Genomic DNA, 14,338 nt, shown 5'->3' with positions numbered 1-14,338 from the left:
ATGGGTTAATGCTGTTGAGCTTACATATTTAAGTAAATAATAAAAACAAGAAATACAGGATTTATTTTTAAAGCAAACTGTTTTATTGGTGGAGTGGACATTTTGCTTATCAGTAACATCAGTGGGCATGATGACAGTATTTCCTCCTCATTACATTCAGCGGAGAAATCCACATAAATACAGACTATCCATGAAAATAAAGATTTTGATTAAATTTGACATTTTGTATAATATAGATAAACCGTTGTATAGTATGTACACAAATAATGTGAAATACAGATGATCCTGATGCTAAAACCAAAACAAAAAGAGAGGAAACACTGTTGACAGACCTTGAGATTTACCAGATGCCTTTTAAATTAAGACGGGTCAAATTAACATTTACAGCCAACATTGGATTTTCAACTGACTAAATGTCTCCTGTTCACTTCATTTTGGCTGCAAAATCCTCGCCCTTCTTGATTGAAGCCTTCAGCTCATCCATGGCTTCAGCCACCAGCTTCTCCTCAAAGGCGGTCAGCTTGCCCAGACCAAGGTTCTTCTCAATGCCATTCTTCCCCAGGAGTAGTGGTGTGGAGAAGTACTTGCTTTCTGTCTCCTCAGATCTGACAAAAGCACACTCTACAACACCTTCCTTTCCATTCATGGCATCCAGGACGGAGAAGGTGAAGCGGGCACCAGCATAAGCCATGGAGAGGGTTGCAGATCCAGCTCCAGCCTTGGCCTTCACTACCTCTGTGCCCGCCTCCTGGATTCTGCCAGTCAGTGTGGCCAGCTGGTCAGCAGGGAACTCGACCTTGGGTGTGCACTGGGAGATCAGGGGGATGATGGTCTTCCCAGCATGACCTCCAATGACTGGCACATTGACACGAGCTGGGTCAAGGCCTTTGAGCTCTGCCACAAACGTGTTTGCTCTGACAATGTCCAAGGTTGTGACACCAAACACTTTATTCGGGTTGTACACGCCATGCTTCTTCATGATCTCTGACAGAATGGGGATGGTGGAGTTGACAGGGTTGGCGATAACACAGACCATAGCTTCGGGGCAGAAGCGGGCGCAGGCATCGGCCAAGGTGGCTACAATTGTGGCGTTGGTGTTGAAGAGGTCATCGCGGGTCATGCCGGGTTTTCTGGGCACACCGGCTGGAATGACCACGACGTCACAACCCCGAAGGGCAGCATCCAGCTGGTCGGGACCGATATGGCCGGTTACCTGGGCTTTTGTCTCGATGTGGCTGAGATCTGCAGCCACCCCGGGTGTGTGAGCGATATCATACAGAGAGAGGTGACTCACCAGGGGGCTATTCTTCAGTAGCAGGGAGAGTGGCTGGCCTATGCCGCCCGACGCTCCCAGCACCGCCACCTTAGCGTTGTTCTGGGCCGAGGTGGACAAGCTCCGGGCGAGGTTGACGGTGGGTCTGACGGCGCGGGAAAACATGTTGTTTGTTGTTTACTTTCTTGATTTACAGAAAACCGACAGTACCACAAAAGCCGCTCTCCTGTGTGACACCAACGTCCTCTAGCCACGAGTGAACAGGAAGACCCGTCAGTTGTCTTGCGCGAGAATAAAGGTCGTATGATTTGTACGTCCAACGTACGTCAGCGCGTACATTTACGTCGGCGTATTCATCCCGGGTTGCCAGGTCCGCTGTTTTTGTCCGCTTCAGGCTACTTTACACGGTTTGAAATGTTCTTCTTCTAATGCTTCTCGACATAGATGTGTGGTGCTGCCCTCTACAGTTCGAAGATACTAATCACAGCTCAAAGTTCCAACACCCTTCTTTTTCTTCTTATTCTAATAAATTATTCATCACAGCAGATCACGGCCTTCCATCGCAGATGAAAGCAATTATTCTTTTTCCAAAAATGTTTCTGTCACTTGCATACAGACCAATTGAGTGAAGAAATGTCAAACCTGCTGTCACAATGGCATGGTGAATATTGTTCTCAATATTAAAGCCCCAGGTCAACCAGATTAAAACACAACTGTTGCTAATTAAAAATTAAACATGTCTAATCGTGTCTAATAGCCAATTCATCAGACATTTCACTTCAGCCCATTTTCTCAACCCTGTATAGGCAAATGAGAATTCGACAACCAGGCCTTTGATTTCCTGTCCCACAACATATGTTTTAGTAGCTAGAAAAAGTATCTAGCTCAAAGGCTTCTTATATAAAGGATTTCTGGCAGCTTGCATATCTTATGCAATTAGAAAACTCCCACAATACCCACCAACACACTCAGAGTGCAAAGGTCTGCTGTTTGCAGTTGTAATTTAAGATTATAACCAGGGGCAACAGTTACAGATTACGTTCGTCTGCAGACTGTCTGAACCAGACCAACCAGTCTGGGAGTTTCACCCAGGGACTTATCATTTACCAATGTTCTTATTGTTCCATATAATTCATAAAGTTACATGTGTGTCTTTATAATGTTAATGCATTTAATTTAATCATCATTAATACATGTTCTAAAAAAATAAAATAAACCATAAAGTCTGCAGTCAGAGAAGAGTATAAATGTGGAGGTTGTGGTGAGGTGTATACATCCATACATCTGTATATATTTATATCTATTGACAACAGATTCCAGGAACAACATCTGAGATCTCTGTCTGGAAAAGCGCAGTTCTAGGAACAGCTAAGAAACCCTCAGGCTCGCAGGCTTCTGGTAGAGGACCCGAGTGTGGAGAAGACACAAGACCGCCCAAGTGGGCAAGTGGGGGATTTTAAAAAATGATTTGAATGGAGCACACCAGTTTGTTTTGGTTTTAAAATCACTTTACTGCATAGATCAGGTCATGGCTCATCTTTGTATATGACATAAACAGTCATTTGTGGTGATGGCCTGGTCTGATACAGATACTGCTATCACAGCCTTGAATATCTGATACCAACATCAGTCCAATAAAGTTACACTCTTCTGTTTTGCCTTTTTATTTATTTATTAATATTTTATTTATTTATTTAATCTTAAAGACCACACAGTTTATATGATTACAACAGCATGTGTATCCCTCACTCACATTCTGGTTACATGACATTGTTGGCACACATCTCTCTTTGTATAGCCTGTGTTTAGTGAAGCATTTATGGATTATTTTGGGAGTGGCTCATCATGTGCTTTTATGTTTTTATGTTTTCTGATATCCAGCCCAGTGATTCTGATCAGTCCTGACCAATATTGCTAAATATTGTTTCGGTTCATCCCTAGTATATGTATGTCCTACATAGAGAAGGAAAAAGACAAGAGAAAGTACAAAGATTAGTGAACATTTTGGACCTTGGTTAAGTTACTCTTATAGGCAAACTGCTTTTAATGCAAGTACACGAAGTATTCATGCATTTTGTGCTGATCTTGTAAAAGAGCTGGCCGACAATTCAAATACTTTATATATATATAATTGCCTTCACCATCAATATAAAAATGTTGTATATATTGATATAATGTTTATGCATTGTACAAACACAGTTTGAGGCCCAACACACAATTCCGCTGAATGTTTTGCCTCAAATACCTGCGTTTGTCACACAAACCTGGCAACCCTATCTTTATCTCAGCTTCTTCTTTGCGGAGGAAAACAAAGCCAGTCAACATTGAAAGTCGGAAAAATTAGCATCGAGAACCGTCGCCGTCACACTAACTACACCTGTGAAACAGACGAGCAGAGTTACATCTAACAGTACGGTAAGTTTGCACAGTCTGTGTGGTGAGGTGAACATTTATGTCCGCTGTTTATGTCCGCCCTGCTAAAAATACGCTGGAAGCGTCAGAAGAACTCGTCTATTTGCTGGAGAGAGAACGCTGCCCTCAACGCAGGCTACAACAGGTCTCAATGATCGTTGGTGGCTTTTGTGTCAGTGTAAAAAATCCCTCTGTGCTAATTCGCGCTGTGATTGTCACGACAACAGCAAACGTCTGTTTTTTGAGTAGCCGGAGTGAAGCTAACGTTAGCTAAACAAGTGCTACTGTTGGTCTGTGCTCGGTTCCTGTGAATCGTTAGCTTTTGACTTAGCTTTGTCCATCATTAGCCCTGTCATGAGGCCAAACGGGTTAACACAAACCTGTGGTCAGCTGTTACTGCAGCGTGTAGTTAGTTAACAGAGTAGTCCTTTGTTCCGCAGACTCAAATACTCGTACATATTAGTAGCATATCTGTTTTAACAACAGGCTAAACAAGCTTAGTGTTTGACACAGTGACAGTTGAATAATTTGCTGTCTACTGATGTTTATATAAGGGTTAAGGCTTGATGTTGTCCATCTCTATTGTGAGACTATAAAAATAATCATATTCTCAACATATGCTCTATTCTTTTGGCAGTGACAAGTTTGATGGTCCATCAACTCCACTAATGATTCATTAGCATTAAGCTACTTCCAGTAAGTATCAAAATACACATCATTGAATGATTAAGTTCTAAAATGTGAATGATTTCTGGGTTAATTGTTCATCTATGACAGTAAACTGACATTTTACATAACGGGTTGACAAAAATAAGAGATAGGATTCAACATAAAAATACAATCATGAGTTGCAATGTACTGTCAGCATTGATTAAGGTCTAAATGCATATGCTGTATAATTTATTTATAATTGTTTTGTGGATTGGAATTTATTTAAAATGACACAATGTAGGATTTGCTCTTGAGTTCTCTTTACAATTGGTAAACAGTATTGTTTGTTACAACTGTCATAAAATAGTGTAAAACAATTTGCACTTACTAGTCCAACAGTAATAGGACCGGGTTGCCCTCGGTTGAGTATCCCTTCGCCAGCGGAATGAAAATGAATGCCAGCAAGTGAAAGCTGGACCAATATTCTTCCTTGTCCAGCCTCTTATTATATCACTCTCCTTAGCCCTCTTCAGTTTTTGTACTGCCTCTGACATGAGATCCACTCATTAAATGAGTGGTTCCACCTGTGCAACTTGCTTCGTTTGCTATATCATTCGGAGGGTTGTAGTTCTCTTTGTGGCATGAACCCAAAACTAATTTGGCAATGCAGACCTGCTTATGCCTTGTGGTGTTCCATCCACCCTATTGTAAGTGTACTATAAGTGGTAATATAAGTGGTTAAAAGTTAAAATACTTGTCTCTGGAGTTTGACATGCACATATGGCAAACTGTCTGGGTGAGACGTGTTCACAACAGCGGGGGACCCTAGAGGTTTCAGGTAAGGGGGCAGGTGGGCTTGAACATGCAGGATGTAGGTCACTTGTCCATCCCACATGAGCTCAATCACACATTGTCTGGAGATTAGACAATTTAGCTGGCTCTCTTGAGAAGTGTGACATTTGCATTCATACAGACTCTCCACACACAGGAGAATCTCAGGATGAAAGCCCCAGAAGTGTATTTGTATATGTGTGCTTGTGTGTTACGAGCCTACAATAATCATAATTTTGCTTAATCCTCAGTACTTCCTGAGGATGGCTAGTTGTGGGGAGGTCGACCACTCTGTTAGCTCACTTCCGTCAAGCAAGAAAGGCAGCAGTAGTGGTGGTGGAAGTGGAAACAGTGCTGATGCATCCTGCTCGGGCTCCAGCACTTCATCTCCAGCTCTGTCTGTACCGGAGTGTGCCATCTGTCTCCAGAGCTGCGTTCACCCAGTCCAACTGCCATGCCATCATGTCTTCTGTTTCCTGTGTGTGAAAGGAGCATCCTGGCAGAGCAAACGCTGCGCTCTCTGCAGACAGGAAGTACCCGATGATTTCCTAGAAAGGCCCACACTTCTCTCTCCAGAGGAGCTGAAAGCATCAGCGGGAGGTCGCGGTGGCGCCGCCAGTGATCATGCTTGGTATTATGAGGGTCGTAATGGTTGGTGGCAGTATGATGAGCGAACCAGCCGCGAGCTTGAGGACGCTTTCTCCAAGGGCAAAAAAACAGCTGAAATGTTGATTGCTGGTTTTTTGTATGTAGCTGATTTGGAGAACATGGTGCAGTACCGGCGCAATGAGCATGGTCGTAGACGTAAGATGAAGAGGGACATTTTAGATATCCCAAAGAAAGGAGTCGCAGGACTGCGTTTGGACACTGAGGGTGTTACTGGAGCCATTGGGGCAGTGGGCCGTGAAAACTCTGCTGATGGGGCTGACACCACACTAGCAGGTGTACAACAGCAGGTCACAGGTATTCCATCTGTGGTTACAGCCCCTTTAGCTACTGCCAGACCTCCAACCTCTCTTGGGGGTCAGCCTGGCACCAGCGCCAGCCCCTCTCTGGAGGATGCTCTCTCACAGCTTCAAATCAGTCCCAGGCCCACTATCTCTCATGAGCGGTCAGAGGCTGGGGAAGGAGAGGAAGAAGAGGAGGAGGAGGAAGAGGAGGAGGCCTCACCCTCCAGGTCCTCTGATCCGCACACATCTGTGGACGAGTCTGGCTCTGGAGACTGGAGCGACGATGAGGAAGAGGGGAATGATGATGAGGAGGAGGAGGGGGGAGACGACGAGCACGTGGAGCTGTGGGAGGATAGGCCAAGGAGGCAAAGACTGAATCCAGAGGACAGAGCCCCCCCTGGTGCAGAGTCTGCCTCTCCCTCTTCCTCATCCAGTAGCAGTGGAAGGTCCAGAATGCCTGATGGCCAGTGTACAGTGACTGAAGTGTGAAGTCGTTCCATTCCACTAATTTATTCCTGACTTTATGTTGTCTTTTACAGATGCAGATGGCTTGGTACATGGAAAATTACACGAATAAAACAAACCAAACTAACCATGTTTTTATGTAAAGAACTAAATTTTAGCAATCAAGTCGTATGGCTCACAACGATCTTTGCGTATCTGTATGACTTGTGTATACCCAACCACTCCAGTAGATTTAATGTTGGGTTTTATGTTCAAGCACTGAGCATTATAGTAGTAAAACACGAGGTGCTGCTTTGCAAACATGCAGATGAAAATGCAGCGTGTTGCTTTTAACCATTTAATCTCGGTTACACAATTCTCCACATAGAATTCATGGGAGATTGGTGTAACAGACTTACCATGGTGTTTGCCTGCCATCAGTCTGCTCAAATTCAGTCTCGCAGTTGTAGACATATCAAGTCTGAACGTTTTACATCCCAGATAAGTGCAGCTTTAAAGAGTAAAGGGATCTGTTAATCTGCTTCTGCAAAACCTTGTGGTTTTAAATTTATGATCTAATACTCGGAGGGCTTGTCATAGATTTGTGATGTGCAGGGAAAGAAGACGTACACCAGGATGTCACTCCTGGAAATGGAACTGTGTCATTTTACATCATTGTGAACGGCAGCATTCCAATCATCTACAGTTTAACTCTCTCAGCTAACATAGTACACAGAGGGGCTTGTTGGAGCTCAAGTCACCTGACCAGTCTCGGAAATAATTGAATTGTTTTGAACATGCATAAATAGTTTCTCTACTTCAGATTTATCTCATTTTGTAATTTTTCCTTTGGAATTCCCAAACAACTCTTAATAAAAATGTGTTTTTTGAGAGCCGATTGTGATTTGAAGGTTGATTACGCAGGTGAAAAAAACTAAATTCAAGAACTAGTTGATACTCTCGAGCGGCCTGGGTGATTAAATTTTATTCCTTGTGTTTTACCACATAGTCCTGTAACTCCGGAGCCCACGGGCAGATTACACCTGCACTTGTTTGTCTTAAGTTTCAGATAACCTGCTTCAGCTTTCTGAAATTTTGAGCCAATGTAAAGATTATGAAACCAGTTTGAACTGAATGTGCATAATAGGTGTACATAGCAAATTTATTTGATCTTTTCCCAGCTTATAATAATTGGCATTTCAATGTGAAGTATCAGTGCTTTTCTTTGAAAACTGTTGAAGGCTCCGGACCTTATTAGTATTCTTATGGTCACTATGGTCAAGTATTGTCAATTGGTGTGTCTAAAGTTTTGTGGTTTGTGTGTGTTTGAAGAGAGAGTTATTTAGACACTACCGGATGGCAAGATGTTGGAAGTGGATACTTTTGAGTTTAAGCAAATGTTTTTAATTTGTTGTTGTTTTTTTAATTTCTTATGGTTGTAAATTATTTTACTTTTGATGTCAAAGGCAGTAGAAGAAAAACATGTCTGCAATAAGGTCACCCTGCAGAAAAATTCAACTTGTTTTTTTTTTCTTTTTTTTTTATTTCTTACATGCTTACATCATCCGCTTTTAGACTTCTCACTCTGAAAATTAAAGTTTGTGTACGTTTTTGCTTGGCAAGTTTTTTTGTTACATGGTTTGTAATTTAAGAATAAATTGTGACATTCTTCATCCTAAAAGGATATTTTTGTGCTCCTGTCTCATTGGTTGAGGGACTAAACATTTATATCATCATATTAGCAACTGATTAATACGTTAGGAAGTTAAAAGAAAGATGCCTTCAATAAGCCTGGCACCACAGCATCGTCTTTGTTCTTTAGAAACTAGAGTATATGAATTGATATCATTGACATAGTCAGTGTAGAGTATTGTGATCACATCGACCATTCAGACTATGACTGACTGACCAGGAAACATGAACTCTAGAAGAGGAACAGGAGATAAAGGCGTTCCAGAGACTTGTTCCGTTTTTGTCATTTGTACACATTTGTGTGTCTGATGCTTAATTTGCTTAATGTGGCCCTGTGTTTCAGTAAGTTTCTCAATAATGGACCAGACGCACTGTGCATGGCTAGAAAATCTGGAGAATAGTTCTGTAAAAACATCCCAGTAGAACATAACAGTGGAGGTGGTTGAGTCAAGCATGACACATCACAAGCACAGGAATGTGAATCTGTACTAACCTACAAAACTGAGCTAAAAAGGAAAAGACTGCAGCAGTATTAACACTCATATGTCATCCTGCAGACAGACGTTGCCTCCTCAGGATTGTTATACCTCATCAATATCGACAGCATCTGTATGCCGCTATCTTTCTGCTTCAGGAAGGCTCAGCCAGCTCTGACCTAATCATTGACATAATCACACTTCCAGAGGACTTGAAGGTAAAAATAGAATTCATTTGCTCAATAGAAAGTTTCATGACACAAGGAATATCCTTTACTATAGATCATTGTTGTCATCCATACCAGAACAATGGACAAAGCACTAAAGATTATAGCCACAGGACGATGCAGCATATTCACAGCTTCTTCTCATTAATATAATATTACTGAGGGGACTATCCTCATGCATCAGTCAACACAGTAATGATGAAAAAGTATGCCACCACGTGTCAAGTTCTGTAATTTTTTGTGATTAACATTATTGCAGAATCCAGTTTCTGAAACACCCAAAGGAAGAGGGGGGGCCTACTAAAATCTGACCAAAAACGCCAAACATTTCAAGCATCACTGCGTCTTAGCACCTACACTTGAGCAGGCACAATATACCTTTAAAACGGTCATTTATGTTTGGACTTACTGGCCAGGGCCTGCAGGTTAGCCGGACCCCCCCACACTGTCCCAAATACTCCCATCTCAGTCTTGAGAGCCTCAGACAGAGGGAGCTCTCTCCCTGACAACACCACCTTCTTCACAGCCTGAATCACAGGCGCGGGTCCTTTTATATAAGTACCAAGCCACTTCTCAGCCTGTTCTAAATGACTCCCTGGAGCCTCCACTGTCTGGGCATCCTCCACGACTCCGTCTGCCAGTCCAATCTGTAATCCAAGTTTGGGATCCACCTTCAGAGCACCACCAAGGAGCTTTAATGCATTCTGACTTCCAACAATGCGGACAAGTCGGGCACCACCTCCCCAGCCTGGGACCAGTCCCATGTGTTTATGGACGAACTGGATCACACTGTCGGATGCCATTAACCTACAAGTGAGCATACATTAAATTACTTGTCCACTGTGCATGGAAGGTAAAGAGATTAATAAATTGACACTGAAGTGCTTTCTTTTGTTCACTTTAACAAAAAGTCATTACCTGAAATCACAGGCAGTGGTGAGTTCTGCACCTCCTCCGAGAGCCCTCCCCTCCACCAAAGCAACAGAGATCAGAGGCAGCCTGCACCGAGAAACTTATTCTGTCACCATATTGTAAGGCATAACATGAGCTGAACTACAATCTTTTTCATCTAGCAAAGTTTCAGAAGCAGGACCACACATCAACTGCACATCATCTAGCATTCCTATAAATAACCTCTTGACCGTTTCCTCCTCTTTTCATTCTCATTTTCCCCTTTCTTTACACTCCTCCACAGGGTTGTGAAGGTGTCAGCGTTCCCCACAGCATAACTCATACTTTCACACATCTTTACATGTCCATCCTTGCTAATGAATATCCAGACTGGTTTCTGCTGCTTTCACATTCTGCATTAAGTAGATTAGTTCAGAGAAAAAATTGAGTTTTACCTGAGTAGTCTCGTAAGAGTGTTCTGCATGAACATACTCATCTTCATCCCATCCTAAGAGGCGAAAGAAACATTAATGCATCCAAATCAAATTTTAGTTCACACTGAAGACAAAAAAATTTGCACACAGTACAGTAATTAAATCTGATTTGTGACAAGACACAACAAACCTATCTGCACAGGTTGCTTTGTTCATGATGTAGTCATACCCACGTTTGTGCCACCACTTTCAAACCCAATGCAGGAATAATGGCGGTGTATCATCTCTCTCTATCATCAAACTTGCAAATCACAGAAGAAAAACTTGCAGTGGAGGAGACTCATATATATTTGCGTTCTCCTTCATAGTACTGCAGCAAATACTTCAGTCACTGTTGTTGTCAGGTGTTGTGTTAAGAGTGACAAAAGACTATTTCAATTCAGATTTGAGCAACCAGTGCATTCAGAATGAGATGCATCTGAATCACCTCAAAATGTGTTTTTGAATCACATGTAGGTGACGTAAAAAAATGTATTCCATTTTGTTGATATCTGGATTTGCACAAAATCAAAATTTTCTCTGGTAATCTTAACAAGGCCATAGAGTATTAAAATCACACAAAGAGGAGAGATATATTTTTACTTTACTACCTGTGGGTTTGATATCGCCCTTACAGCATTGAGGTCTGACCCAGAGCAGAAAGTCTCAGCAGCACCACAGAGAATGAGGCCTTTGCCATCTGTCCAGTTCTCCAGCTCGCTCACCCGTTCCTCCAGATCCACCATCATACCGCCTGCAAGGATGGCAGAGCTCTGTTTAAGCAAAGCAACAAACCGGGATGCAGAGTGAAGTGCTTTTGATGTGTGTCACTGCCTGAATTTTAAGTCCACAAGAAAATCACATGTCTGTTTTTAAGAGTCTCCTAACCTGAGAGGGCGTTCATGCGAGATGGGTTGTTGACAGTCAGCACAGCTATGCCAGAGTCCTGTTTGAACAGATCGATGGAGCCACCAGGAAAAGCCTGGAGCTTCTCTCTGATCTCTGCCTCGTCAAAGGCATGAACGCTGGAATAAACACCACTGCTACTCTGTCTCTGCAGCAACCTAAAAGGAACGTCATTTATACATTACACAAATGTCTGCCTTCAGAGTAGATGTTTATGGGAACAGATGAGTACTTTATCAAGAGACAATATGCATTACTTGCAAAAACATCTCACATAACACTGGGCTCTCAATGACTAATTGTAACTATAAATCAGAGTTATACTAGTTATCAAGTTCTAGCGAGTTCATTTTGTTGGCTAGACTTGGTTGCATTTATGATTTATGAACAAATTCTGGGTTCCACTCTGTACACTTGATGTTCCTTTATTTATGACTACATTTACTACACCCGGAAAGGTGATAAACAACATTGGCAGGACTTGTTTACCTGCCCCAGGCTCCACAGCCACTTCTGCTTTTGAGAATTTGCAGCATCACTGCACACAAAGCCATCCTGCTGCTGCTGCTGCTGAGAAAAAATGTGAGCAAAAATAAGAGGCACAAATAAATTTAGAGAAAAGAAGCACAGTTACCATTTTAGTCTTGTAAAGCATGTGATAAAAATCCAAAGTCATCATAAATGAACGCCTTTTTGCCATTTTGTAAGAGCTGTGACCGTGACAAATTATTTTTGTGGCAGATGTTTTCACAGCAGGAAAGTGTCTGAGGTCTAGAGTAAGTCATTATGTGCAAACAAACAAGTGTTGTGCTTCTTATCAAATGAAGAAAAACTTTAAATTTGGTCACTCTATTGAGTAGGACATTTCTCAACACAAGACATTTATGAGTGGAAACTGAGTTTGCACTTTCTCTAGTGAGTAAGTGTCTGAGCCATGAATACAATACTTAATAAAGTGCAAATACCTGGGAATTATTATCACAATAGATGCTCTCAAAACTGTTGCTACTATTAATAATACTATAATATGATAAAAGTATTACTATTGTCTTAAGATCGACTAATCTGATAGTGCTTTAACACTCTGACATCTCTGAGTCTGGTTCTGCCATAGATTTCTTCCTTTATTTGTTGTTGTTGTTGTTTCTGTTTCAAACAAGTGCTTGAACTGTTGGGTTTCTCTTTCTCTCCAGAATATTGTATGGTCTCATTACTAAAATACCTTGAGGTAATACATGGTGTGATTAGTGGTATTCAAACTGAATTTATCTTATTGAAGGCTGATGATGTTCACTGTTCTGAACACGTAATGAAAATGTATTGTAGATAAACATAAAGTACTGAGTGTAACAGATAAATCCCTGCTTTACTGTGGAGACTCCAGAGTTCATTTAATTTCTCACAAACGTATAAACTATCGTCTGTTTCTCATCTTTACTACACTTTACAGCACAGTCGTGAGTCAACAGAAAAAAACAAATTGAACACTAACCTTTGGTGGCAGTCGTGTGGTGTTACTCCCAAATACGTCCCCCTGGAAACCGAAACACTCCGGAAAAAAAGAGTACCGCCACGCCACACCCACACGATTGTTTTTCAGGGTGTCCACAGGAGGGCGCTACATGATTTCACTTCATGCACAGAGACAACGGATACGTGTTTTGTAATAATATTTTTGTTTATTACGTAAACCATATTTAAATATACGAACAATACGGCACTTGAGTCAAGACAGTGTAGAACAAAAAAGGAGCAGGATGTAAAAAGCGAAATAAAAAAATAAAATTAAGTATTGAGACATAATTAAAAAACCATTAAGAGAGCTTGGCTATTTTTAAGTTATACTCTTTTATAAGATGCATTGGAACAGAAGTAACAGAAGATGTAACTTTAATCCTTTTTATTCATATTTACACAACATTCAGCAAGCCATACATCTACGGTTTGATAATAACTGTTATTCATTTATTTTTCAGTTTTTGAGAGAGCTGCTCTTTGTCTGTCACACCTCTGTAAACACAGTCTACTCAGAAACTGGCTGCACACACATGTCCTTATTCAGTAGTATTGACAAGAGACTTCATATAAAACATAGTGTACAAGTTATATTACTTGTATGTTTATTAGTATTGGCACCCAGAAAAGCTTTTTCTTCTTCTTTTTGTTCAAGTGCAAAGCTGTGGTAGTAGATTTCGTTGAATTCACGTGATGTTGTGCCAGACACCAGTGACGTAGCTGAATCTAAAAGCCAAGACATGTCCAAATATTTCTTATCAAACAACAGCCCACTCTGGGATTTGGTTTTTATGTTTGATTTATGAGCAGTAATAATAAAATCGGATTTGCTGTTGAAAACAACCTTGGAAAACGTGGCCCTTGCTTGCGGATTGGTGCTGCTCCAGTCAATCCAAAAATGTATAATATTGTACCAAGAAAGGGTGATAACAAGTGAAAACAACTTGGTGTGTAACGCAGACAGTGCAGGCATAAACAAACAAGAGAGGGAGGGTGAGAGAAAGAAGGTGCAGACATTTCATGTCCTGTCCTCTGATCTACAGCTACTGGGGAAATTAATCCTTCACTTCTCTCCACATATACTTTACTGCTATTTGCAGCCTTGAAAAAGTCTGTGAAAACCAAATGAGGAACCAAAATACATTTATGTGTCACTTGGGCCAGTGAGGATTCCTGAGCCATGTTAAATTGAATTATAAGTGCATAGAATTATAATCATATATCAATAACTCTGACATCTCTTATCTTCTTTAGACGCATCTCTCGACAAAGGAAAGGCTACCCTTTAAGTGCAATCATTAAGATCATTTAAAGATTATTTATTTATGACACTTTAGTGCTATTATTGACACCAGTCAAGTGTTTTTTCCTTAAATGGGTGTTTTTTTAGTGGGACCAAACTCTGAATGACAGTCCTGCAAACATTAAAAGGTCAACAGCAAGAGTACAGTACACTGCATCCAAGACTGGAGAGGGAGACATCTCTGCTTTAAGGCCCACACCTCTCTGGTCTATTTAAAAGTGGGGAAGGAATTTGAAAAGGTCGGTGGGACTCTTCCCAAACAAGCATTCCAGACACACTGACTCCTCTTCTTGT

The 14,338-nt window shown here is 41.3% G+C and overlaps 3 protein-coding genes and 1 long non-coding RNA gene across 6 annotated transcripts in view; 1 reads left to right on the top strand and 3 right to left on the bottom strand.

Moving 5' to 3' along the window:
• LOC122774406 overlaps window positions 1-4,883 on the bottom strand; it is a 79,385-nt gene extending 74,502 nt beyond the window's left edge. Inside the window, exon 1 of the long non-coding RNA XR_006360989.1 lies at window positions 4,725-4,883. This is a non-coding gene — a long non-coding RNA (uncharacterized LOC122774406). The remainder of the gene's footprint in view (window positions 1-4,724) is intronic.
• mdh2 (malate dehydrogenase 2, NAD (mitochondrial)) lies at window positions 61-1,561 on the bottom strand. The gene has a single exon (XM_044033635.1). It carries the CDS (start codon window positions 1,436-1,438, stop codon window positions 425-427), a length of 1,014 nt encoding a protein of 337 aa, XP_043889570.1. The 5' UTR covers window positions 1,439-1,561; the 3' UTR covers window positions 61-424.
• On the top strand, window positions 3,491-8,245 carry rnf146 (ring finger protein 146). Its single transcript, XM_044033634.1, has 3 exons — window positions 3,491-3,688; window positions 4,323-4,381; window positions 5,419-8,245. Exon 3 carries the CDS (start codon window positions 5,431-5,433, stop codon window positions 6,604-6,606), a length of 1,176 nt encoding a protein of 391 aa, XP_043889569.1. The 5' UTR covers window positions 3,491-3,688; window positions 4,323-4,381; window positions 5,419-5,430; the 3' UTR covers window positions 6,607-8,245.
• A 734-nt stretch (window positions 8,246-8,979) lies between these two features.
• Window positions 8,980-12,749, bottom strand: echdc1 (enoyl CoA hydratase domain containing 1). Of its 3 annotated transcripts, none has more exons than XM_044033637.1 (7): window positions 12,719-12,749; window positions 11,716-11,799; window positions 11,209-11,384; window positions 10,932-11,074; window positions 10,303-10,355; window positions 9,875-9,955; window positions 8,980-9,763 (listed from the first exon to the last, which is right to left on the bottom strand). In XM_044033637.1, exons 2-7 carry the CDS (start codon window positions 11,778-11,780, stop codon window positions 9,346-9,348), a joined length of 936 nt encoding a protein of 311 aa, XP_043889572.1. In that variant the 5' UTR covers window positions 11,781-11,799; window positions 12,719-12,749; the 3' UTR covers window positions 8,980-9,345. The 3 variants fall into 3 exon arrangements, with proteins under 3 accessions (XP_043889572.1, XP_043889574.1, XP_043889575.1); XM_044033639.1 differs by having other exon boundaries at window positions 11,716-11,796; window positions 12,719-12,743; XM_044033640.1 differs by lacking the exons at window positions 11,716-11,799; window positions 12,719-12,749 and having other exon boundaries at window positions 10,932-11,093; window positions 11,209-11,275.
• Window positions 12,750-14,338: the final 1,589 nt, after the last annotated feature.

Source organism: Solea senegalensis, linkage group LG9, assembly GCF_019176455.1.
Source record: "Solea senegalensis isolate Sse05_10M linkage group LG9, IFAPA_SoseM_1, whole genome shotgun sequence".
In the NCBI taxonomy this organism is placed as follows: domain Eukaryota; kingdom Metazoa; phylum Chordata; class Actinopteri; order Pleuronectiformes; family Soleidae; genus Solea; species Solea senegalensis.
This window is presented reverse-complemented; position numbering and strand designations above follow the sequence as displayed.

Bases quoted from the DNA above. Each gene is read 5' to 3' on its own strand.
- rnf146 (XM_044033634.1), top strand. From the start codon at position 5,431: ATGGCTAGTTGTGGGGAGGTCGACCACTCTGTTAGCTCACTTCCGTCA.
- echdc1 (XM_044033637.1), bottom strand. From the start codon at position 11,780: ATGGCTTTGTGTGCAGTGATGCTGCAAATTCTCAAAAGCAGAAGTGGC. The intron at 11,385-11,715 runs GTAAACAAGTCC...CGTTCCTTTTAG, and splicing joins GGCTGTGGAGCCTGGGGCAG to GTTGCTGCAGAGACAGAGTA. The intron at 9,956-10,302 runs GTAAAACTCAAT...TTCTCGGTGCAG, and splicing joins ACTCTTACGAGACTACTCAG to GCTGCCTCTGATCTCTGTTG.
- mdh2 (XM_044033635.1), bottom strand. From the start codon at position 1,438: ATGTTTTCCCGCGCCGTCAGACCCACCGTCAACCTCGCCCGGAGCTTG.